The following is a 24,934-nucleotide window of genomic DNA, read 5'->3' as shown; positions in this document are numbered from 1 at the left end:
CCTGGTCCTACCACTACACACCCTTCTACTAGCCTTTCTTCTCCATTTCTGTGAACTCTTGAGCTCAACTCAGTATAAACTATGCAAATCATACATTATACTGAACTCTACATTAGCAAATTATGTCCAAAGGGAAACAACAAAACACAACACAATCCAAAACAAGCCCAAGCCAACCCCTTCCCTTTGCCTAACCCTATTAACACAAATTACCATGGGATTTAGGTGTCTGAGGTCAGCACCTTACCTTGTCAAATCAGTTTGTGCAGTTAGAGAAGCTTGTTTGGCACCTGAGCTGAGACTCCAGCTTGGCTGAATGAACAAACACGGTGAGTTTTAGGTTGTTAAATATTTTGCTCTGCATCTTCACTATCATTTGGCACAGTACAGAGCTGTGGCCAGTTCCCACCACTGCTGAGGGCCCAGGCTCCCAAGCTAGAAGTGCACCAGGCAACCAGGCGAATGAAGGGTGTGGTGCAGCCTAGGCAATGTACCATGCCTCCCAGGGTCACCACCAAGGCTGAGGGCATCTCTGAGGTGCCAGAACCATGTTGGAGGACACAAATCGAACTGGTACCAGCCCTAATGTGTAACTTTCATAGTTCAAAATTCATATAGTCAAGACACATATGGTGCCCCCCTCCCCACTCTCTTTCCAGCACTGAATCTAAACTATGCAGAACAGCCAAAGCAGTTTCCAGACAGACAGCATTCCAACAGAACTGAATAGCTTGAGAGATCCACATAAGTACAAAAGAGGACACTTTAATGCAAAGTTAAAGCTTTTCTGCTGGTCTCTTATAAACCAATCAATCCTGCTGTAGGAATGGTTAGTCTGTTCCTTTAGACAGACACAAGCCCAAGAAGAACCAAGACCAGCCTCACACAGTACAAGTTTTCTATATGAAAACTCCCTACTGCACACACACACACACACACTGATGCCAGCTCTTTAAAAACAAATCTCTCAATGAAATACTAAAAAAAAAGCTGAAGGGTCTCCCCCTTTCTCCACACCCACACACATTTGTGACTCAGCAAAAGCTCTCACAGTCCTCTGTGGTTTCATTTTGGTTCATCTTTCAGCCTCCATGCCTATGCCATGGAAAGCTGTGAACACTTCTGGCACTGATGCTGCAGCTTCTTTATGCCCTTTTTAAACAGCTGTGCAAATAATAGCAGCCTCTATTCCTCAGCTGGCTCAGCCACCCCAGCTAGAACACAAATGGTAAAAAAAATATATATATATATATATATATATATAAATAATAAGAGACCTACAGGCAGAGGAGGCTTGCACTGACAATACTATTTGGATAGCTATTAACGAAGTGAGTTTACCAGTTTGAAAACTGATTAAATCTTTCTTCACTGGCTAGCAGGGGCTGAAAGCAAGCAATTACAGCTGTGCAATCCAAGTGTCTCACTTTGTCCACTAAAACCTGAATGGGAAATGGAATAAATCAGCCCATAAATGCAATCAGCTGCTAAGCTCCTGAATTCACAAATTCAAAGTGAAAGAATATTGCCTCCTCCAGACTTTACTCTGTGCCATAAGCGGTCAGGAGCTACCTTGGCTGCCATGAAAAGCAAAAAACTTCCAGCAGCATCTCCAGGGCCAGGATTTTTGTCCCTTTGATTTCCCTCAGTTTTCTTTTAACACCTGTCACTGCCTTTGTCCACACCTGGGTGGACATGCTGAGTTAACTGGTGGACTTGATGATCTTAATGGTCTTTTCCAGCTGCAATCATTCTATGGCATAGCCACTCAACAAGAAGAGCCCTTCGCAGCTTGGACCAAAGCCTGGCCCTGGGTTTTTGTCCCAGCTTCAAGGCCTGCTGTAGGCTGTCACAGATCTACTTTTGAGGGGTAGGTCAATAACAGGTTTCTCCTACAGCCCATTTCTATCATGGAGAAGAGCTTTTCCCTCTTAGGTGGGAACCAGCTCACTCCCCCAAACCAGTGGTTTTAAATCCTTCATGCTCAATTGCAAATCATCTGCTCTGTCCCCACCATAAAAGGGACATAGATCTGTTGGAAAAAGTCCAGAGGAGAGCCACAAAGATGATCCAGGGGCTGCAACACCTCTGCTATGAGGATAGGCTAAGGGAACCAGGATTGTTCAGTCTTGAGAAAAGACTCTGAGAGGACCTTATAACTGCCTTCCAATACCTGAAGGGAACCTACAAGAAAGCTGGAGAGGGACTTCTTGTAAGAGTATCCACTGATAAGACAAGCAGAAATGGATTTAAATAGAAGGAGAATAGACTTAGATTGGATCTTAGGAAGAAATTCTTCACTATGAGGGTGGCAAGATTCTGGAATGGATTGTCCAGCGAGGCTGTGGATGAGCCCTCCCTGGAGATGTTGAAGGCCAGGCTGGATGGGGCCTTGAGTAACCTGATCTAGTTGACAGGATTAGATGATCTTTATGGTCTCTTCCAGCCTAAGCCATTCTAGGATTCTATGATTTTCTTTACTACATGCTCAACCTTCTTTTACAGAAAAAAAAAATCTGCCAGACATTAAATAAAGTCTGTGAGTCAAATCTCCCAGGACCTCCCAAAGCCTTTGGGCAATGAAGTTTCTATCAGCTCCAGCCAAGACTTAATGTCTGGCGAACCAAACGTTCCGGGACTATGACACACCTTCTATAAACATTTTCCTGTTGGGTACATCCTGTTGGTTTAAAACCCAGAGAGGCTGACACAGCCTGGCTTCTGCAAGAGCCAAGGGCATGTGATGTGTGGAGAAGGTGGGAATGGAGGAGATGGAGGAAAACCTTAGAGAGGCAGAGTGGAGTGCCACACAGGCTCTCACAGAGAGTCTCTGCTGTTAGTCAGTGGTTTACAGAAAGTTCCTGTACACATTGCCCACCTCCTTTGCTGTTTTTTTCTGCTGAGGTACTTTTCCAACATGGGGTTTGCTGAGCTCTGAGCAGACTGCTGACCCACAGGGCAGATAGGCTTTCTACTGGGTGTGCCTTTCCTCAGCCCAACAGGCCCAGGGACTTTCACATCTACTGAATTAATCTGTGCTTGTTTTCCTTATTGTTAATTCCATCACCATTTCTTTAGCTGATGCTGTTTCATGCCAGTCTGATCTTACCTGCTTTGATCTCCTTTCTAGGACTGTTACACAGAAGGCATTTTATTTGTTTCTTGCAGATGAAACAAGTTTTTTGTTTTAATCAAAGCTTTTGGTTTTAATGGTCTTTCCTGATGGGCTGTTGCCTGTATCACAGTACTCACTGCTGCTACTCTCAGTGCTCTGAGTTTGTAACAATCATAGAATACAATGGATTGGAAGCGACCATCAAAGGTCATCTTGCCCAACCACCCTGCAGTGAGCAAGGACACCTCCAACTAGGTCAGGTTGCTCAGAGCCCCATCAAATTTGACCTTGTTGCAGCCCAGGATATGTTTTGCCTTCTGGGCTTCTTGTTCCCTGTTACTCCCAAGTCCTTTTCTGCAGGGTTGCTCTAAATTTCATCATCCCCCAGCCTATATTGGTACTGAGGATTTCCTTGACCCAGATACAGGTCCTGGAAGGGGTGAGGAGCAAGGTTGCAAGTGAAGGGTGAGGCAAAAAATGTTACTGAGTACCTCAGCCTTCACCTCATCTGTTGACATCAGCACTCCATTCTCTCTCCTCAGAGGGGGAAGGCTTTCTTTCACCTTCCTTTGCTGGTTGATGTACCTGTAAAAAAACCCTTTTTATTCTTTGCATCCCTTTTCAGGTTCAGCTCTAGCCATGCCTCGGCCTTCCTGACCTCATCCTTACACAACCAGGCACTGCTCCTTGTACTCCTCCCAGGTTACCTGTCCCTGCTTCCACTGTCTGTGCAGTTCCCTCTTTCTCTTTACTTTCAGCAGCAGGTCCTGACTCAGCCATGCCTTGGTCTCTTTCCTTCCTTGCCTGATGGGGATCAAGAGCTCTTGTGCTCTATGGAAAGCATCCTTAAAGATCTGCCAGCTCTGTTCTCCTGTCCCTGAGGATCCTTTCCCATGAGGTCCTACTAATGAACTCCTTGAAGAGCTGGAAATTTGCTTTCCTTAAATTCAGAGTTCTGACTATATTCCTTGTCTGTCCCATATCCCTTAGGGCTGCAAACTCCACCAGTGCATTATCACTGCAGCCCAGGCTGCCTTCAATCTTGACATCACTGATGAGCATCAGGGCCAGTACTGCATCCTTTTGGGCAGGACTATTACCCAGCTTAAGAAGTTATTGTGAGGCACTGCAGGGTTCTCCTTGATTGCCTAAAGCTCACTGTCACTGATGTGGGGGTGGTTGAAGTCCACCAGCAGGACAAGAGCCTGTGAGTGTGATGCCTCCTGTAGCTGAAGCAGAAAGGCTTCATCAGTAGGATCCCCCTGATCAGGCAGCCTGTAGTAGAGCTGTACCATGGCAACTTTTGTCTCAATGAAGAAGTTCAAGCTCTTGCTGCCTGTAACTAGATTATCTCAGGGAAGCTTGGACAGTCCATGTATGACCATACATGACTATCACCTAACCCTACAAAATCCAGTCTCCCTAGCTGCAAAAGCTGAACTGCACGCCACTGCTGCAGTGTGAGCCAGCCCTGTTTGAGCTCCAGGTATTGCTGGTGCCAAATGCACCACTATGGTTGCTCCACTGGCCCAGGATCTCACCATTATTCTCAAGAAACAGGCTCTGTCCTGCTAATATTATTCCTCCTCTTCATTCTGAAAGAGTTAAAAAAGCGTTGAGGATCTTCCTCTGCCCTCTTTACTCCCATTGCTCAAAACATCCTCATTTGATCTCTCTCTCCTTCTTCTTATGGATGTTACTGAGTCTCTACCAGGGTGGGCAGGAGCACCTTCTCAGGTGCATGGACTGGTCAGTCTCACTGCTACCCTTGGGCTCCTCTCTCTGTAAAACAGATCATGCCCAGGCATATTATGTGGTTTTTTTCTTCCACACATTTTCAAATGTGTCACCTCCATTCCCTCCTGATCCCCTCAGAGCTGTGATTAGGGAGCATGCTGCTAGGTCTCCGGTCACCTCTAACCATAACTCAAATTTTCTTTAAGGGTTCCTAGGCACTTACTACTCTCTCCTTACTCACCACTGCTTCAGATCTGCTGGTTTTGCCTCTTAGCTGCCTCAAAGAACACTATCTTCTTCCTCCCAACTGAAGATAAAGAGGGTCGGCAGGAAAAACTCTTGCTGCAAATGAAAATGGTGAAAAGGTTAATAATGACAAAGCAGTACAAGACACAGAAAGCAGGCAGATAGGGCAAGTGTAATTTTTCTCTTAAAGGAAAAGAAATGAAGGTCATGAGACAGAAGTTGTGCATTTTCTGATCTATTTTCTGGGCTACACTGGGCAAAACATTGTCCATCTGTAGCTGCACCCCAGAAACAATATATAGTATGGGGAAGCTCAGCTCCTGTGGGCAAAGTAGCTGCAGCTCTGAGGGCTATGAGGACACAGGGAGGGGAATGACCTAAGACCAAAGAGACAGTTGCCCTTTATACAAGAAGGGCTAGAGTGGGTCCTTCCTTCACCAGACTGTGAGGACTCCCAGAGAGTGGCACACTGAGCAACAAAGAAGTGCTTTTTCATCACACCATATCAAGCAACCCAAGATGCTTCAAATCTGGATCCCAGAAACAAGTTCAAAAAAATGGGAGGTAGATGATTGTTTAGCTGTTAGCCAAATCCTTCTGCAGGCACTATTGACAAATGATCCAGTGAGTCCACACAAAAAAAAAAAAAAAACAAACAAGGGCAGTTTCTCCCCCTTCTCCCTCCTTTGTCTTTTAAATAAAACAAGCTTCCTAGAAAAACAAAAAGGAAAAGGATATGTTACAAAGGAATCAGCTTGCAGAAACACTTTGGCATTTTCCACAGACTTTATTGAATTGTATGTGGCAATACACAGAGGAGTTACACTGCCCTCTTCAAACACGCACGGATTTGAATGCCCCCAAGGTATCAGTTGTGTGCATGTTGGCCTCCTTACTTTATCAGTTGCTTTCATATTGCACCCCCCATAAAACAAGCCAGGTTCAGGTGAGAGGCAGCTTTAAGGGGACGAGCTGGCTTCCAACCGAGGCAGAATGCTGCTTATGCAACACTTGAATGAACCGCCCCCTGCCGTCAATGATATGCTCGCTAATAATTGCACTGGGATGAAGTGAAGCTGGAGAGGATTTGTGCCTGTTTCAGCCCATCTTGCGTCCCTCACATCCATTCTTCTCTCCTCTGTGAGCATCCAGCCACCTTCACTAGCCAGTGTGGAGGGAAAGCCGATCTGGAGGTGCTCAGGCACCTGCACCACTTCTTCCCAGTGCAGCATGTGGGGCAGTCAGGGTCTTCTGCTCAACTTTCATGTCTTTAATAAGCATACTGCAGTACTCACAGAAGGCAAGCCCTGAATTTGAATTCCAAGCACCTGTATCCTAAAGCTTATGACAGGTGTTATAAAATATGGTATTTTGGCCTGGATAAAATAGCTCAGACACTCCCAACACTGTGGAAGAAGCAACAACACACAGGAAATTATTTGTGGACAGGAATTAGTCAGGAATACTGAAGAAAGCATGTTATCAGCTCTTAGCCAAATGGTAAGCAGCACAAACTGTTTTATGCACACATTATGGATTGTTTGCCTGGTTCCAGTTGCTAAAAAGAAAACAGCAATGCTTGGTACTATGTGGAATGCACCCACATCAGATTTTCCACCTTGGTACAGAAATCATAGCCTACACTGCACAGCCTTCAAAGAAACAGGCTGGTAATAGCTTATGAGGTTACACCAAGATAATGAAAGAATGTGACTCCACTCTACCCCAACATCTGGTGGGAGTCCCCTGGAAGCCCCTGGAAGAACCTTCCTTTCCTAACTTTGTTAATAGTGTTTCGGAGATACCTGCAAAGTCAGCACAGATCTAACATCCCTTGTACCACACACCAGCAAGAATGATGAAAACAGTGACAAAATCAACACAGCACCATAAGGAACAATCCCAGCTGTACATTTTTTTTTTTTTGCTTTTATAAAGCAAAGAAGCTTCATGCCACTGTGCTAAAATCCATGCAATGTTCAACACCATACGAACAACCACCACAACAATCAGGAATTACTTTGTTTTGTTTGCTTTTGGGTAGCACATTGGAAGATTTCCACTGACTTGTCAGGATTTGTAAAACCTGATGGTCTTCAAAAGCAGAGCAGTTGTGCTTCAAGAAGGTAAAACACTGAGCAACATATTGGACACTTGAATTTTAGAGGAGAAGTCTCACTTTATGTTTAATATTATGAAATAATATATTTCCTGTACATTTCTCTATATAACTTTTTTTTGTTTTGTTTTTCCAACTACACTATCTTGACTTGAGTCACAGCACAGAAACACACATTCCATATGCAGGGAGCACTCTCAACTTTTTAAGTCATAGAATCATAGAATTGTCAGGGTTGAAAGGGACCTCAAGGATCATTCAGTTCCAACCCCCCTGCCATGAGCAGGGCGGCCTCACACTAAATCAGGTTGCTCAGAGCCACATCCAGCCTGGCCTTAAAAACCTCCAGGGATGGGGGCTTTTACCACCTCCCTGGGCAGCCTGTTCGGGTGTCTCGCCACCCTCATGTCACAGAAGTGTTCAACACCTTGTTTGAATACAACAACTACCACTGCTGGCAAGGAGAAAGAAGAGGTTTTGCAAATATGCAGTTTCCACATGAGTCACCAGCAGAAGAAACATGCTTTCTAATGGTCTCATCCCAAGATGAAGATCATGAAACTGTTCACTGGGTCAAAAGCAGTAAGAGCAAACAGTTCAAAAGGTCAGCCTGCCTTTTCCAGTAACCAGCTGGTATGCAAACTGGCATAGTTTTCCTCTCCCCTTCACCCATACTTCCCACCACTCTATCTCACAGAATTTAAATTTCTTTTATATGTACTTCATACAATACTTCTTTATTTTTTTATTTTATTTTTTAACTTTAAATATAAAACAGTATGAAAATAAGAGCAACAGCCAAGAGCTCCTGGATCTTTAGACAGGGCATGGATGGCTAAAATCCTACACTGGATAACATAGGAAGGGCAGAATTGGTATTTGTGCCACACAAATGCACTTGGAAAGAAAAAAAAAAGTACTAACCTTTTTTTTTCAGCTGACAGCATAGAGAAAGCTGATTGCACAGTATCTACAACCCAATACTTCTACCTAACACCACCTGTTATTTCAAAACAGGATAAAGCATTATCTGAGGTCATGAATAAGGAAAATGAGCAGTATCATACCAGGTACATTTAAATGCAACACTCTTGAAACATATCACCAATTTGTACATTAAATATAGAAAAAAACCCCAAAAACAATTACCATTCACCAGTGTCTAGGTGTTTCTTATGGCAATTTTAGAGTAGGCACCTTGTTTTTTTGTTAAACTCTAACCCCCTCCCCCCAGTATTACTTCTAACTAACAGAAGCAAGAGCAATGTAATGTACATAACCTGCTGCTCGTCATTTATAACGATGACCTTTCCTGCACGTAGCAAAGCGAGCCTTGGCCAGTGTCTGGTGCTTGCTGTCACACATTGGAGTCCTCATCTGTTACACTGGTGCTAGGAGAGTGAGTTGCAAAGTCTTTAAACATGTCATCTTCTTTCAACATGTGCTAGAAAGAAAAGGAGAGAGGAGTCAAGGTTCTGCCCCTCACAGCTGAAATCAGGCACCTCGGAAAAGGCTGCTACTGGCCACCAATTTTTTTCTGATGAGAAGAGTTTCCACCCATGAAAAAAACAGCTCACTGCTACCTGCTGGCCCAAACAGCTCAGGAAGCATAGGCTGGGGTTGAGTGTCCATCCAGAAAATGTGATGCAATTCTCAGTTGGTAACTCACTATTCAAGGGCAACCTGCTGGCCTAGAGCTCAGTGCCACATCCATTGCCCTTCTTGGAGGACAGGGAGTCAGCGAACTGGTGACCATTCCCTGTCAGGATGGGTGGACATCCTCCTGAACCACCCATTTTTCTTCCCCTCCTTGTCCCTGTACAAAACCCAAAGGACCTCAGCTGACACCCATTTTTGATGAGGCATCATGATGTCCATAGTTTGCACAGTATTTATATACTTCTAGCTCTCAGAAACCAGAAACTGTATCCAAAGATTAGGTCCCACTACATGCTGAAATCAAAGCAGTTGTCCCCAAAATGACAAAACTCAGCTGCTTGACAAAGCCAGGAACAGCAACAAAAAGCTGTACTTAGTGTATTTGTATTAAATAGTCTCATCACTATCTAACAACAGTGACTGCCAAGGGGTTTATACCCATCTTAGAGAAACAGAGATCATCTTCCACAGACCCCACTCTTAAGCCTTACTGTTAAGTTGTTGATGCCTTCAGAAAATGCTCCTATTTGCCTCACTGTCCCTTCTGAATCTTCCATCTACAAAAAAAAAAGGCAAAAATAAAAAAAAGATAATGAATAATGAATCAATAATAAATTCGTTGTATGCCACAACAGAATGGCAATTAGGTGTGGCACATGACATTCCTGATTGATTCCAACCAATGTAGTCAGAGCAAGGGAGAAGGATGCCTTGTCAGCGAAGGACAGTTATGCTGGAGGAGGTCCTAAGAGGTGATGCATTCACAGCTTGAACCCCTCTGGGCCACACAGACCACAGCAAAAGGAAGGTTTCCCTGGGAAAAGGAAGGTTTTCCACCAAACCTGACAGTAGAGTCAAGGACTCCGAAGTGCTAAAGCTGGCTTACCTGCTCCAGCCTGTCCAGATCGTCGTCGTCATACACTCTCATATCCAGGCCAGGTTTAAAGCCCTTCTTCGACCCACTTCCAGGTGCACGGCCCAGCTCCATAGGGCACACATACTCCTCTACATCATCTTGCTTCTTCTTCCTCAGGCTCCCAAAATTGCTGAAGGTCAGCTTCTTTGGCTTACAAGAAGTGAAATTTGTCAAGAAGTCAGAGTCAGAAAAGAATGAACAGATCTCTTACTCTTGCAGTGCTGTTGCAGTGGTGAAGGGTCAAAGCCCTACTGCTCTGCTAAACAAAGATCCTCTACACTTCATGATCACTGCATCCTAAGGAACAAGATGTGTCCCTTCATTCTGCCATGGCTAAGGCAACACCATTCAAAGGATTCCAAATGAGATCAGAATCACAATGCATGATGGACAGTATAAGACAGTCTCCCTCCCCAAATTCTTACCGTAGAGACAACAGCACAACCTCTTGTCTGCGTGAGAGGCTGAGATGTGGTCCTTTCCTGGCACACATCACAGGATCTTAGGAGTTGGAAGAGACCTCCAAAGATCGAGTCTAACCTCCCTCCCAGAGCAGGGCCATAGAATCTAGCACAGGTCGCACAGGAATGCATCGAAATGGGTCTGGAAAGTCTCCAGAGAAGGAGACTTCACAACCTCTCTGGGGAGCCTGTTCCAGTGCTCTGTGACCCACACAGTGAAGAAGCTCCTCTTCATGCTCAGGTGGAATCTCCTGTGCTGTTATTTACATCCATTAGCCCTTGTCCTATCACAGGGAGCAACTGAGCAGAACCTGTCCCCTCCCCTCTTGACACCCAGTCCTCAGGTATTTATAAACGTGTATTAAATCCCCTCTCAGTCTTCTCTTCTCCAGACTAAACAGCCCCAGGGCTCTCAGCCTCTCCTTATAGGGCAGTGCTCCAGTCCCTTCATCATCCTCACAGCCCTCCATTGGACTCTCTCCAGTAGGTCCCTGTCCTTCTTGAACTGGGGAGCCCAAAACTGGACACACTAACCCAGATGTGGCCTCAAACGTGTCAAATCCAAATCTGCTGAGTCCTGTTCTCATGCTTCATTAATTAGCAGCCAGAGCCTTTTCTCAGACCTCACAGAACTATCCCCCCAAAGACAGATACAACCAGCACACTGGGAATGTAAATGTTTGTCTGGAAGCTCAGGTACTGATGTAGAACAAGTGGCCTACCTTGACTTTGGCAGTTGCTGTTAAAAGGACATAGTCTGAGGACTCCATTGCTTCCCGTTTCTGCTGCTGGGCCTCCTGCCCAATGAGGAGGTTGAAATGCGTCGCCAAGTGCCGCCTCAGAAGTGTCTTGTTGGGTGGGATGTTCAGCAGCTGTGCCATGGTTTCTACATTGAAACGAGGCTCCAAAACCTATTCATCAAATCACAAAGAATTCAGCTGAAGCCAGTAGTGTTTGATGAGGTCTCAAAGACATAGGCATGCCTATCTTGGTCACTTCCTAAGGCTGCTTTGGGATTTTGGGTTGTATTTTAGGGGAAACATACAAGAAAGAGGGAAAAAGAACTAACTAGTTAAAGGAATAATAAAATGCTACCTCCAAGCTTTCCTCCTTCAGTTACACAGTATCACAGTACATTAGAGGTTGGAAGGGACCTCCAGAGATCGAGTCCAACCCTCCTGCCAAAGCAGAATCACACAGGGTAGCCTGCACAGGAATACATCCAGACAGGTTTTGAATATGTCTAGAGAAGGAGACTCCACAACCTCTCTGGGCAGCCTGTTCCAGTGCTCTGTCACCCTCACTGTAAAGAAGTTTCTCCTCATGTTGAGGTGAAATCTTCTACGTTCAAGCTTGTACCTGTTGTTTCTTATTATTGCACACCACTGAAAAGAGCTTGGCGCCTTCCACTTGACACCCACCCCTCAGATATTTATACACATTGATCAGATCCCCTCTCAGTCTTCTCAAGACTAAACAGCCCCAAGAGAAAATAGAATACAAAGAGAAAATTGTCAGGAAAGACGAAAGGAACAGATAAATCCACTTGTGTAATGTGTGAAGCTGCCACAAAATGCTCACCCACCATCCTCTTTAATCCTGGATAACGTGTCTAGGGGAATGAGGGAAAACAGCTATAAAACCTCTTAATCACCACAACAAACTTCTGCAATCTTGTCTGCAGTATCTGATGCTACAGAAATTAAAAACAGTCCCAGATTGACACTGAAATCACCAATTTGACAGAAGTAACAAGCCTTCCTCACAACATAAAAACATATCCAGGTCTAGGAAGGAAGATGGTGGCTGTTCAACAGCATGACAGCAGCACACAGCATCATAGGACAGGAGGTGGAGAATATCACACCTAAATTAAATTGTGAGGGGAATTTGGATTGCTGAATCCATTGCTGCCCACACTAACTCTGTCCAAGACATCTGTGTCCTTTGAATCATAGAATTATAGAATCTTTTTGATTGGAAAAGACCTTTAAGATCACTGAATCCAACCATTATCTAACTCTGCCAAGTCTGGTGCTAAACTATGTCCCTCAGAAGAGCAATTGCAGGGTAATAAATTTCAAGAGTGAATTCTTATTAAGCAGAATAAGCAGGTAAGGTGTGGGCAGCAAAGATAATATCAGAACTTTGTTGTAGCAATTCTCAAGCCTATTTTCTTTAAATAAAATGGAAGAAGGCAGCCTAAAACCTTACCATCAGTCCTCCATGCACACCGCTCCCTCGCAGGTTAGGTGCATACTCTGCCAGATCGACGGAGCGCAACCACTCCATCACACGATGATTGGTCCACAGGGTGACCTCAGAAGGTGTGATGTTATTCTGTGAACAGGAAGGAGGAATGGGCAAGCTAAGAATCACAGAAACATTCAGGTTGGAAAAGACCCTTGGGAACATCAAGCCCAACTAAGAACCCTGCTCTACAAAGTTCACTCCTAAACCGTATTCGTGGAAATCCCATTTCTTTTAGTTATTGCTGTGGTGGGTTGAAAATTTCCCCCCAAACATTAACTTTGCCAGACCAGCTCAGTTGGAAGCAAATGAAAGCTGTATTTACAAGCAAAACTACAAGCTACAATGGAATGCAATGAATATCTACAAATATACAATATTTACAATATTTACAGGTATTTACAATTGATAAACAGCACAAGGACCCCCCTAGCTAAAGACCAGGGTAAGCTGCAACAGCTTCTCCCTTCCCTACCTCCCTGTGCACAAGGGACAGGGGAGAGAAGCAGAGAAGTTAATACCAGTCAAAATAATGCAGCCAAGGTCAAGCAGTATTTTCCAGCCCAGGAAGCAAGAGAGCAAAAGATTGTTTTGGGAACTAAATCTTATGGCAGATATCTCTTCAATGGGATTGTTTAGAACAATCATTATTTTCCTTATTACACCCAATAGTGATTTATTTACATGCTACTACTTTCTGTTCAAGATCTGTGGAAAATTTTTAAAGGCATAGCCTAAAACTACCACAATTGCCTTCCAGCATATAGGAGCTGCTGGCACCAATGAACTTTAATCCAATGACAGGAAGGCAATTTTCTGAGTACTTGCTGAAAGACCCCAACTCATCTGTTTCAGCCCCAGTATTTACTGAAACAATTCTCTCCTGCCCTTACAGAACGCAAGCCTGGTTTGCACTCCAGAAAACCCCCTTTTGGGGTGGGTATCTTGCAGCAATACCAGGATGGAGATGTGTCTGGACTGTAGGCATGTCTGTATCATGCTTCATGTAATTTGATTATCCTCCTATGCACTTGCAATGTCTACCAGTAGAATAGAAAATTTATCTAGGTCCATGAGCAGTTAATATATATTGTGAATCTAAATCCAAGACTCTGTGTTGCTTCATCATCTGTTGCCCTAATCAGCATACATTGCCTCCAAAACAACTAATGGCACTCTCCTGTGTGATAGCAGAGCCAAACTCCTTTTACACAGAAAATTTTGACACAGTCATCAATTTTCCAGGGAGTTACACAAGACTCAGGCCAGCAGTGCACTGAGTTCAAGATGATTTATGTTCCAGACAGCGAGTTAGAGACTAGCCACAGCAGCCAGCTGTTGGTTAGGAAGAGATGCAGGAGATTTGGTAAAGGGAACAAGGCAGGTGGAGGAATGAAAGTGGTGTTTCAGGTAGTGATGGCAGAGTAGAAGAACAATGTAAGAAAAAGGAAACCAAAAATGAAAGAGAGAGGAGGAGACAGGAGAAGAGAACAGAGCAGGAATAATCAGAAACACCAGGGAAAAAAAAGAAAACCCAAAAGAATTCCTCTTCCCAGCTTCGTTTTAAAGCAGTACCTCATCAGATGGCCTTCTGCGCAGACAATTGGGTTCAAAGTTATTTATTCTCAAAATCTGAATGGCTCTTTTGATGCTGAGGTGGTGGAGGACACTGACAACTTTCAAGGACAGCAAGTCATCCTGTTGAGGAGGAAGAGGGAGTTAATAAACATAAACGCACTTACTGGTGGAGCTTGCACCTGATTGTTGAAGATCCTGTCTTAAAGTGTCAGATCTGACATGTTCTGAGGTAAGAGTTTAATATGATACACATGACTGACTTCCAACCATCTTTCCTAACATAAAAGCTTCCTGTTTTGTTGTACTAGCTCCGGGGTGATGCTCTTCACAAAGGGTACAGTGCTTAGTACAAGAAACCCAGGGCAATGAGGGGAGAGGAGGGTCTGATGACATCCTCAGCAATCTGATTAGGTGCAGGAGAGCCTTACAAGCTGCATCAGACTCCCTCGATCTTTGCATTTAATTCTGAAAAAAAGGTTTAATATGACAAAGATCAAAGAAAGGTTTCACTGGCTCCCACCAGTGTCCATGGAAAGTGTCACGCATCTCTTAGGACAGTTTGTGCCAAGACAAAGAATGAGATGGTGCCTCACAGTGTCCCACTGTCTGCACTGACCACAGGGCACAAATGACTGCTTTTGGCTGGACAGGTAGCTTTCAAGATGTCAGGAGTCAGGCAAGCATCCACATGAATAGGAAACATCAAGTGAAGACAAAAATTCCATCTATGCATTCTAGAATATCCTTTTAGTAGTAACAATGGCTCTGACACTCTGATCTGCCTCAGCCTTCTCCCTACAATCCTGTAGAAAGTGCAAAGACCTGATTTATGAACCACTCAGCAGCTTCAAAACCATTGTCAGGAAGTCCCACGAGACATACAAGATCTCAGGCTGTTGGAGAGAAGTCTGCTTTTGGTATGCTGCTTGTGCTTGCCTCTGCCAAGCTGCAAAAGCAAGTAAGAGTAAGCTCCACCTTTAACTTCACAGAATCAAGGAATGGTAAGGGTTGGAAGTGACTTTTGAAGATCATCTAGTCCAACCCCCCTGTGAGAGCAGAATCACCCAGAGTGGATCACACAGAAGCATGTCCGGGTAGGTTTGGAATGCCTCCAGAGAGACTCCACAAACTGTCTGGGCAGCCTGCTCCAGTGCTCTGACACCCTCAAAGGGAAGAATTTTTCCCTTCTGTTTACATGGAACCTCCTGTGTTCCAGTAGATTCAGTCATATGGGGCAAAACTCACATGTGGAGACGGTGACCACGTGGCACCTCTCCAAAACTTTTAACATGGGCCCAGAGTAATGCAGAGATATTCTCTGCTGGTCTCCAGTCAGGCACAACATTCTGCTCTAAGAAGCTACAAGCCAGATCACTGTGATCCAGCTCTCTGGCTGCTTGTGGACACTGAGCCTGGTAGGGCATGGCTGTTTGTGCTGTGGGGTGTAAAAAATGTTGGCTGTTTCGGGTGAATTGACCCAAAGGGAGAAGGAAGACCATGGAGTCTGGGATGGAGAGACTGGAGGGTTTTATGTTAATTTAGTATCTATGCAGTTGCAAAAACAGGCACAGTGGAAGGTCTCTCTAGATTCACTTGGTCTTTAGAGAGCAGGTTAGTCCAAGACTCACATGGTCTTTACCTCCACAATGGCTGGAGGTACACCAGTGTGTACTAAAATGGGAGAGAGTAGGAACATGAAGATGTCAGGAAAAGCAAATCCATTGGCTTACCATGCTCATGTAATGGAGCATTCGGCCATCCACTTTTCCTTCATCAAACTGAGTTTTATACTGGGGGAGGCCAATGTCATCCAGCCACCCTAAGGCAGAGACAAACATTCATGTTAGTGGGGCAGCCAAGTTGCTTAGCACTACTTAGTGATCTTCTCATTCTTGGAACCCCAAATTAGCCATCATTAGGAACTCCTGTGGTGCTTCAGCTCGTAATAAAATCTTACTGGTAACCCAGTGGTAATCCAGTTTTCCATGATTGTTTTCCTCTTCAGATCCAAGTGCTTGCAAAGCAAGCTGAAGCTTCTTCCGATGCAATGGGTGCTTTATCCCAAGCTCCTGTGAAAGAAAGGAAAGCAGCAAACCTAGAGACAACACTATTTTATTTCTCCCTCTGCTAAATTACAAGTGGCTTCAGAGTTACATTCAACACAGCATTTGCTGGTTACCTGGCAGGTGCATTTTCTATTTGCTTAATACCAGCATCACTTCAGCACATGAAATAATTTCAAAATGTGGTGGATTCACTTCAAAATGCAATGGAATTCCAAGCTGTATAAAACATTCATAGAATCATAGAATGTGAGAGGTTGGAAGGGACCTCCAGAGACCACTGAGTCCAACCCCCCTGCCAAAGCAGGATCACCTAGGGTAGCCTGCACAGGAATGCATCCAGACAGGTTTTGAATGTGTCTAGAGAAGGAGGTTCCACAACCTCTCTGGGCAGCCTGTTCCAGTGCTCCGTCACCCTCATTGTAAAGAAGTTTCTCCTCATGTTGAGCTGAAATCTTCTATGTTCAAGCTTGTACCTGTTGTTCCTTGGCTTATTACTGTGCACCACTGAGTAGAGCTTGACCCCTTGACACCCACCCCTCAGATATTTATACACATTGATCAGATCCCCTCTCAGTCTTCTCAAGACTAAACAGCCCCAGGGATCTCAGTCTCCATAGGGGAGATGCTCAAGTCCCCTGATCATCCTTATGGTTCTCTGTAGGACTCTCTCCAGCAGGTCCCTGTCTCTCTTGAAATGGGGAGCCCAACATTTGACACAGTATTCCAGGTGTGGTCTCACCAGGGCAGAGTAGAGAGGGAGAGGAACCTCCCTAGACCTGTTGGACACACTTTTCTTGATGCACCCAAGATCCCATTGGCTCTCTTGGCCACAAGGGCACACTGCTGTCCCATGGAGAACTTGCTGTTCACTATGACTCCAAGGTCTTTCTCCATAGAGCTGCTTTCCAGAAGAATGACCCCTAGTCTGTACTGGTGCCTATTGTTATTCCTCCTCAGATGCAGGACCCTGCACTTGTCCTTACTGAACTTCATGAGGTTTGCCTTCACCCAGCTCTCCACCCTTTCCAGATCTTGTTGGATGGCTGCACAGCCTGACAGGGTGTTGGCCACCTCCCCTCCCCAGTTTGTATCATCAGCGAACTCACTGAGGGTACTCTCAATTCCCTCATCCAGGTCACTAATAAAGATGTCGAATAAAACTGGGCCCAGTACTGATCCCTGGGGAATGTTGGCCATGACATCCTCATATAAGGTTAAAAAAACCAAATCCCGCAATATAAACCATGTTAGCATTCAGAAAAATACTTAACGGGAGTAGATAACGGTTGAAGTCTATGATCTTAGAGGTCTTTTCCAGGCAAAATGATTCTATGATTCTAGAATTAGTTCCTTCCCTCTCACTTAGGCAGGTAAGATCAAAAGAATTATTTAGTTAAGAGCACTTAAGGTCCCAGGACATTACTGACATTTACTAATGATTCCAAATGCATAATACCTTCCCCAGTTTACTTACAGGTGCAGCCATTCTTTGATCCCTACACACTTTCACCAACGCTTGCTAGTTAACATTACCTGTATTACACTACACTACTAAAAGCCACTATGTTCAGATCACACTTTTCTTATTCCAGTTGTAGTGTAACTACAACTTTGAATTAGCTCACTACCTAACTGAACAAACAGGCTTACTGTTTAGTGAGGAGAGTGATTTTTTTAGCTCAAAATTCAAATGCTGGCAAATACTGGGGATCCAAAGTTAAATTGAATCTTTTGGGGTTTTTTCCTCTTTCTAGTTTTAGAAAAAAAAAAAAGATTTAAAAAGTTCTGCAACAATTCCAGACAGAAACTGAAAATAGATGCCAGTTTTAGGCACCTCAATACAGGAGAGATGTGGAGGTGCTAGAGTGAGTGCAGAGGAGGGCAGCAAAGCTGGGGAAGGGCCTGGAGAATAAATCTTATGAAGAGCGACTGAAGGAGCTGTTTAGTTTGAAGAAAAGGAGGCTGAGGGGAGACCTCATCGCTCTCTACAACTACCTGAAAGGACATTTCAGAGAGGTTGGTGCTGGTCTCTTCTCACAGGTTATAAGTGATAGAAAAAGAGAGAACAGCTTCAAGCTGCATCAGAGGAGGTTTAGACTGGACATTAGGAAAATTTTTTCATGGAAAGAGTGGTCAGGCATTGGAATGTGCTGCCCAGGGAGGTGGTTGAGTGACCATGTGGTGCTTGGGGATATGAACCAAAAATTCTACGAATCAAAACAATTCTGTGATTCTGTTCTATGATCACCATAAGAAATCCTTGTCCTTCTGTGTAAAACGAATCAGATCTGACTGCACAGAAACAGCAGTTTTTTGGTATTCTTAACTGAAAGCACTGTTTCAAGTATTTCTTACCTTTTCCAGATCCTGCTGCGAAGCCTGCAGAAGCGTTTGTCCAGACAGTATCCAGTGTTTGCCATTACTTATGTAAGAGCCTAGCCCCTGATCCTGGAGCCAATTGCAAACCTGCTCCTTCGTCCACTTTGCAAATGGCATGTCCAGCTCACTGCAGAGGATTTCAGGGGAAAAAAAAAAGGAGATTGATAAATCCTGTGCCTCTAATCTCCTATTCTCATACATAACAACAGACTCAAAACCTAAGCCTTATTTAGGAGTATTTTGTGGGAGTGGGGCAATCTTTGGGGAAGAACGTGCATAATGATCAGCTGTTAGGTGAGCCTAACAACGAAGAGAGTGTCAGCATCATGAAGTGTTCATTACTTCTGATCTCCTGCCACTAATCACAATAAACATGGGCTATTAACACTGCTGAAAATCTCTTCTGCTGCCTAGTGTGGCTAAAACAGTGGCACAGGCTGCCCAGGGAAGCGGTGGAGTCACCATCCCTGGAGGTGTCCAAAAGCCATGTAGATGTGGCACTTTAGGACATGGTTTAATGGGTATGGTAGCACTGGGTTGATGGTTGGACTTGACCTTAAGATCGTCACCTTAATGATGCTATGACAATCTGAAGTGAGACCATAATGTTTCACTGTAGCCTTTAATCCCCAGAAGTGCAGCAGCAAACATACCAGGGGAGTATCTGTCACTGCCACATGAGGATTCACACCCTGCTTCGCATGGCCTGGCAGCTGCACTCCTGTGAAGCCACATGAACTCGGCAGCAGGACTCCACCACCCAACCAGCCCCAAGCCTTCCGAAGCCATCTCTCAAAGGAGTAAACTGCCTGCATGAGCCTGCATCTGCTCATTTCCATTTGCCAGGAGAGAGGACATTTCGTGTTGGCTCCACATTTCTTCTGTGGACCTCGTGCTCAACCCCAGCTGCTGAGAAAGCAAACCCCAGCACACTTTGCACCACTTGTCTTACTTGTGAGACTGCCCCAGGTCCCGAGACCAGCCCAGTCGTGGCCCTGCAGTCGCTCTTGTCCCTCCTCTCTTGAACTCTGTCTCGGACAAGTCATCTGGGTTGAAGGTGGTGGACTGACTTCTTTTAAGCCTAGTTTAAAGAAAGAAAGCACATTCACTTTTGGCTAAAGGAAATGCATGATGCTACTATTCCAACCGAGATCTCCTACAGGGTTTGCAGCTCTTTCTCTCTACCTGCCACCCACCTACTGTTACCTCTCTCAAATACCACACTGGCTCTTTCTCTTGAGACAGTAATGCCACATGTTGAAGGTGGAAAAAAAGAGAAGATGTATATCCAGCTGAGCCCTGTGCGAGCCCCAGCTCTAGAGACCAGTCATTTATTATCTTTTACTTACTTTCCAAATAACTTCTTGATCCCTCTGGCCTTTTTCTTTGAATCCAGAGAAGGTGGCATCATCTGCAGACTATCCATTTCTTTTGGGCGAGGGGGCAAGCCAGCCAGATCCAAGTGGTCTGCAGATCCCTTCTCTGTTTCAGCTATCAGAAAACAAAAGCCTCATCAAAACCTGTTTGTGCAGGATGGTACAGATATACTCCTGAACTTAGGACCAACTCTTGCTAAAATTATTGAAGGCCACCATGTTAAGGAAATGGGGCAAAGAAGGCTGGGAAAATACATGAGAAACAGCACACGTTCCTCTTTCGTGGGCCTGACTGAGAACACTTCAAGGCAATGCTCTGCAGCAGTTAAGTGCCTTATATTCAAGGTGGACAAAAAACACCTCATGAATCAAATCAGTGAATTAAATTCCAAGTTTCCTCTTCCTCACAGAATGCTCCCCTACAGTCTTTTCAGACAGAGCCAAGGCACATGGTTACCCCAAAACAATGAAGTGCCATTGCAGGGAACAAAACCAGGAGTCTCCAAAGCACAGCAAAATAAATAATTTCTGTGCAGGCATCTTTCCTAATAACCTGCAGTCTTCCAAAAGTTCCCCATCCAAGAATCTGCAGCAACAAACGGCTCCTGTCCCAGAAGCAGGAGGACCCTTGCCCCCTTGCTTCTGCAAACTGGAATATTTCTTTCCTCTGCAGAGAAACACCATGGAGTTGGAGAAACACCATGCAGTTTAAGCTCTGCCTGAACCAGATCTCCTGAATGATGCACAAAGCACCTCTGACAAGAGATCCTGCACATTACCACCCGCTCTAAAACCATTACATCTGTAGCTGATGTTTTCTATGACAACAAACCTAAGGACTCGTGTACCCAAAAGAGAAGTTTTCACAAAAAGCTAAACAAACAGAGAAAACCATTTAAAGATCATTTAAAAAGAAAATTAAAAAGGATTGCAGTATCTACTAGGCTACATAAGCAGAGATGTGCCAGCAAGTGCCAGATAGTTGAATAAAACTACCACATGGAGTTTAATGCCATTTACTAGCTGGGGAAGAGTGACAGCATGAGCTTTTTCAGGTGAAGCAGCCATGTCAAGGCAGCCTGCAGCAGGCTGATGCTCAGACCTGTAACCACTTTTACTATCTGGTTTGACCCAATGATTTGAAAGAAACAATTCTGTGATTCTATGAGCTTTCAACATGGCTGTGTTATTAGATGACCACCACTTATTTTCAAATAGACTCTCAGACTTCCAGAAAAAAAAACAAACCAAAAACAAAAACCAACAAGCTACATGTATCAGGGTAACGCGTGCTGAGGAATGTGGTCTTCAAGTCACAGAGTTAATGCTGAAGTGGCCGCAATGTGGCACAAAGAGTGACAAACTGCAGACTTCCCAAGTGTCTCTTTTTGCTGAGCTAAGTTTTGATGAGTCAGCCAGAACACATTTGAATGTGTTCCATTTTCCACCAATGCTTTAGGTGTTAAACCTTGCAGTGATGCAACAAGGTCACATAAAGAATTGTTTCTGGGCACTCTGGTTGGCCGTAGTGAATATGAAGATCCTGCCAGTAAGAATCAGCACTCATGTCAAACCAGGCTTTTGCGTTTGTGTTTTTTGGTTTATTTGTGTAAGAAAAGTGCTAGCTTAGAAAAAAACAACACATTTTAACAGCAGGACAAGGTTGGGTGCATTAGTAGCAGAGATTTGTGGGTATTGCAAAGTTCGCTTCTTGTACCTCGCTCCCTGCCATGCACTGTCATAGCCACGTAGAACAGCTGGCATTTAGGGGGCCACTTGGGGAACAGATCGGGGCAGAGAACTTGGTCTCTTCTTCTGCCAGGGGCACACAGGGTGCTGTACACTGACTTGACATAGCCCTGTTTGCTGCAGCAGAACCCCCCAGGGAATGTCCACATCACAAGACTGGTTTTTACTATGTGACTGCATCCATCCCCATCTGCCCCACTTATTTCTTATTCATTTACTATATAATTAATGTGTCTTAGAAAAGCAATTATGTATCTTCCCCCCAAGAATTCCCTTAAGTGAAGGCCTGGGAAATATACCTCATTCTCTGCTTCATAAAATCATGGAACTCTTTTGGTTGAAAAAGACCTTCGAGATCATTAAATCCAACCATTATCTAACTATCAAGTCTGGTGCTAAACTGTGTCACTCAGCACCACATTCCTGCCTCTTTTAAATACCTACAGGGCTGGGGATTTAACCACCACCCAGGGACGTTTATTCCAGTGTTTTAAGGATCCTTTTAGTGAAGGCATTTCTTCTAATAACTAACCTAAATTGCTCCTGGGTGCAACTTGAGGCCAAGTTCCTCTTGTCCTATCACTTGTTACTAGGGAGAAGAGATCAGCATTCACCTTGCTCCAACCTCCTTTCAAGGAGCTGCAGAGAACAAGAAGGTCTCCCCAGTTCCCTCAGCTGCAACTCACCAGACCTGTTCTCCAGCCCCTTCACCACCTTTGTTGTCCTTCTCTGGACATGCTCCAGCACGTCAATGTCTTTCTGGTAGTAAGTGCCCCAAATCCAAACCCAGTACTCAAGGTGTAGCCTCACCAACTAGGAGTACAGAAGGACAGTATCACCTCCCTGGTCCTGCTTGTCACACTATTTCTACTACAAGCCAGGATACTGCTGGCCACCTGGATACACTGGTGGCTCATAATCAACCACCCTTTAAGCAATTCCAGGTGCTCTAGAAGAGAGGACAGGACAAAGACATGTGTGGTATTTAAACATCCCTGATTTTCACCTGCTACTGTGGGTAACTGTGGGCAGCTCTGTGCTCAGAAGGTACAGCAAAGGTCTCTGCAAATGAACCCAGCATCTCTCTCAACTGTAGCAGATACTGAGAAATAGCACAGCTGGTTGCTAGCAAAGGGCAGATGTTACATGAAACTCCTCTTTAATGATGCATGTAAGAGCTCTGGTGTCTAGTCCTTGTTTGGAAAGTGCGTGGCCATAACCAGCTGTTAGCAGCAGTCATAATACAGCACTGGTAGGGGCAGACATGCAGGATTACTATACCTAAGGTAGGTGCACTTGCACTTCGACTGCGATCTTCAGATATCCAAACAACGCACAAAACCACACGCAGCACGATGGAAGAGAACACGCAAAGGGACAAGGTAAAACACAGTTCAAAATGTACATCAGCAAAACACAAGACAAAGGGAGGGAGGTACATGAGACTTGCACCACATGCAACACTGAATTCACACAGAGGTTAGGATTACCGATTCACTGTTCATCCCCTCCTCACAAAAAAAAAAAGAAATGCAGCAGAACTCCATGATGGAGAGGCTAAAACAACACCACAGTCACTTTGCTGAAGGGAGGTCACTTGCTCCCTGACACATCGGGCAGGTGACTCAACACAGGCTCCTGTGAGGTGACAAGTACCTAGACACCAGCTTTACAGATAGAAGCACTGAAATCTGCATAACATAAATTTAACTTACACAAATTCATAGGACCTTGCTCTAGATGGCACATCTTCCAGTTCTTTATGAGAGCCACAAGTGTAATAAACTGTACGCCTGTTCCAAGCAAGCCAGCACATTCCTTTGCTGTACGGCACAGGCAAACATGGGCAATGTATAACAAATGGGTAGGAGTGTTCTTTTGAACAAAAGGCTAGAATTGTCTTTAAATAGGAAGAGAAGACTCCTGCTGAACAAAGTAGAAGCCTTCAGCCTTCTGAAAAATAAAACTAAATTCCAAAATCTTGTGTGTGCCAAAAAACTTTAAATGACTTGCAGTAGATCTGACGCACAGACTCACTTCATGCTTGAACTGAAACAGTGGAAAGACTTCCAAAGGAGAGCAGGAAATGGGACTAGGACTTCAGTTGGTGGCAACAGCGACTTCGGCATTAAGCAGAACATTTTGTTTATGTCTTTGTCATGTGCAAATCTCATCAAATTATAACACCAAAAACTCCCTCTCCATTACAAGTCTGAAAATCAACATGAAGTTGAATAACTTGTCAATCCTGTTCCTGTTGTCACCATCTCCTTTGCAAAGCTCCTTAGATGCTCATAGATGCTGCTGGCTTGTTTCTGTACATCTGAAAAATCTTACGAAAGATAACCTGACGATGAAGCCAGGGGAACAAAAAGCCCACAAATCCCATATGTGAACTACTATCAGACAACTAGCATTTCAAAACAGCAGCAATCCACTACAAGGTCCCAGGGAAGATCACAGTAGAGGATGAAACAGATCAAATACTTCATTATATCAGAAAGGCTTTCCTTCGGGTTTTTTTTTGTGCTGTTTGATATTTTCCAAACATTCTACTAAGAAAAGTGCCACCAAGTGACAGTTACAGATGTTGTTAAGACCCTTCAAACAGCACAATCTGCTTGCAGGTGCATGGTACCTACCCAGATTGGGGGCACTTGCAGTCCTCTTGTTATTTTTGATCTTGAAAAAGCCTCGTCCAAATGAAGATCTAGCTTTACGGGTACCAAAACTATCCTCGTCGCCTGCACCACCATGAGAAGGAGACTTTGGAGGGAGAGTTGCAAAATTACCTTCCACGGGGGGTTTAACCTGCTCAAATTATGTAAAGAAACATTCAGTATCAGGTAATAACAATAGGCCTTTTGAGAGAGACTGCAAAGTAACTACTGATAGATCATCTGAAGAGTCCTCCTCATTGGATGTCAGGAACAAGTTCTTTACCATGAGGGTAGTGGAACACTGGAACAGGTTGCCTGGGGAGGTGGTAGGGGCCTCATCCCTGGAAATATTCAAGATGAGGCTCTACAGGGCTCTCAGCAACCTGATCCAGTTGAGGATGCCCCTGATTACTACACAGGGGGTTGGACTAGATGACCTTTGGCGGTCCCTTCCAACCCGGACCATTCTGTGATTCTGTGGTTTGTTACTACAAGAAATCAGAATGTAAAAGCCATAAAACCAAACATAAACAAGGTCTTAATTTGAGTAAGTGCAGGTTCCAGGACTACTGTCACTACCTTCTAAGAGTAACGTGTCTTCTTTAAGATGTTTCTCAGCTTCT

The 24,934-nt window shown here is 44.4% G+C and overlaps 1 protein-coding gene across 1 annotated transcript in view; it reads right to left on the bottom strand.

Moving 5' to 3' along the window:
* Positions 1–8,254: 8,254 nt before the first annotated feature.
* The window catches only part of PPFIBP1 (PPFIA binding protein 1), a 61,463-nt gene continuing 44,783 nt past the window's right edge, over positions 8,255–24,934 (bottom strand). The window contains exons 16-28 of the mRNA XM_054399821.1: positions 24,294–24,462; positions 22,933–22,965; positions 19,876–20,017; positions 19,479–19,607; positions 18,503–18,653; positions 16,039–16,150; positions 15,812–15,900; positions 14,079–14,201; positions 12,468–12,593; positions 10,976–11,164; positions 9,763–9,942; positions 9,368–9,433; positions 8,255–8,661 (exon numbers count right to left, since the gene is read on the bottom strand). Of these exons, the coding sequence (XP_054255796.1) occupies positions 8,575–8,661; positions 9,368–9,433; positions 9,763–9,942; positions 10,976–11,164; positions 12,468–12,593; positions 14,079–14,201; positions 15,812–15,900; positions 16,039–16,150; positions 18,503–18,653; positions 19,479–19,607; positions 19,876–20,017; positions 22,933–22,965; positions 24,294–24,462 (1,596 nt within the window). The 3' untranslated portion in view covers positions 8,255–8,574. The remainder of the gene's footprint in view (positions 8,662–9,367; positions 9,434–9,762; positions 9,943–10,975; positions 11,165–12,467; positions 12,594–14,078; positions 14,202–15,811; positions 15,901–16,038; positions 16,151–18,502; positions 18,654–19,478; positions 19,608–19,875; positions 20,018–22,932; positions 22,966–24,293; positions 24,463–24,934) is intronic.

Source organism: Indicator indicator, chromosome 3 (assembly GCF_027791375.1).
Source record: "Indicator indicator isolate 239-I01 chromosome 3, UM_Iind_1.1, whole genome shotgun sequence".
Classification (NCBI taxonomy): Eukaryota; Metazoa; Chordata; class Aves; order Piciformes; family Indicatoridae; genus Indicator; species Indicator indicator.
The sequence above is the reverse complement of the archived record's forward strand: the minus strand, read 5'-3'. Positions and strand labels throughout refer to the sequence as shown.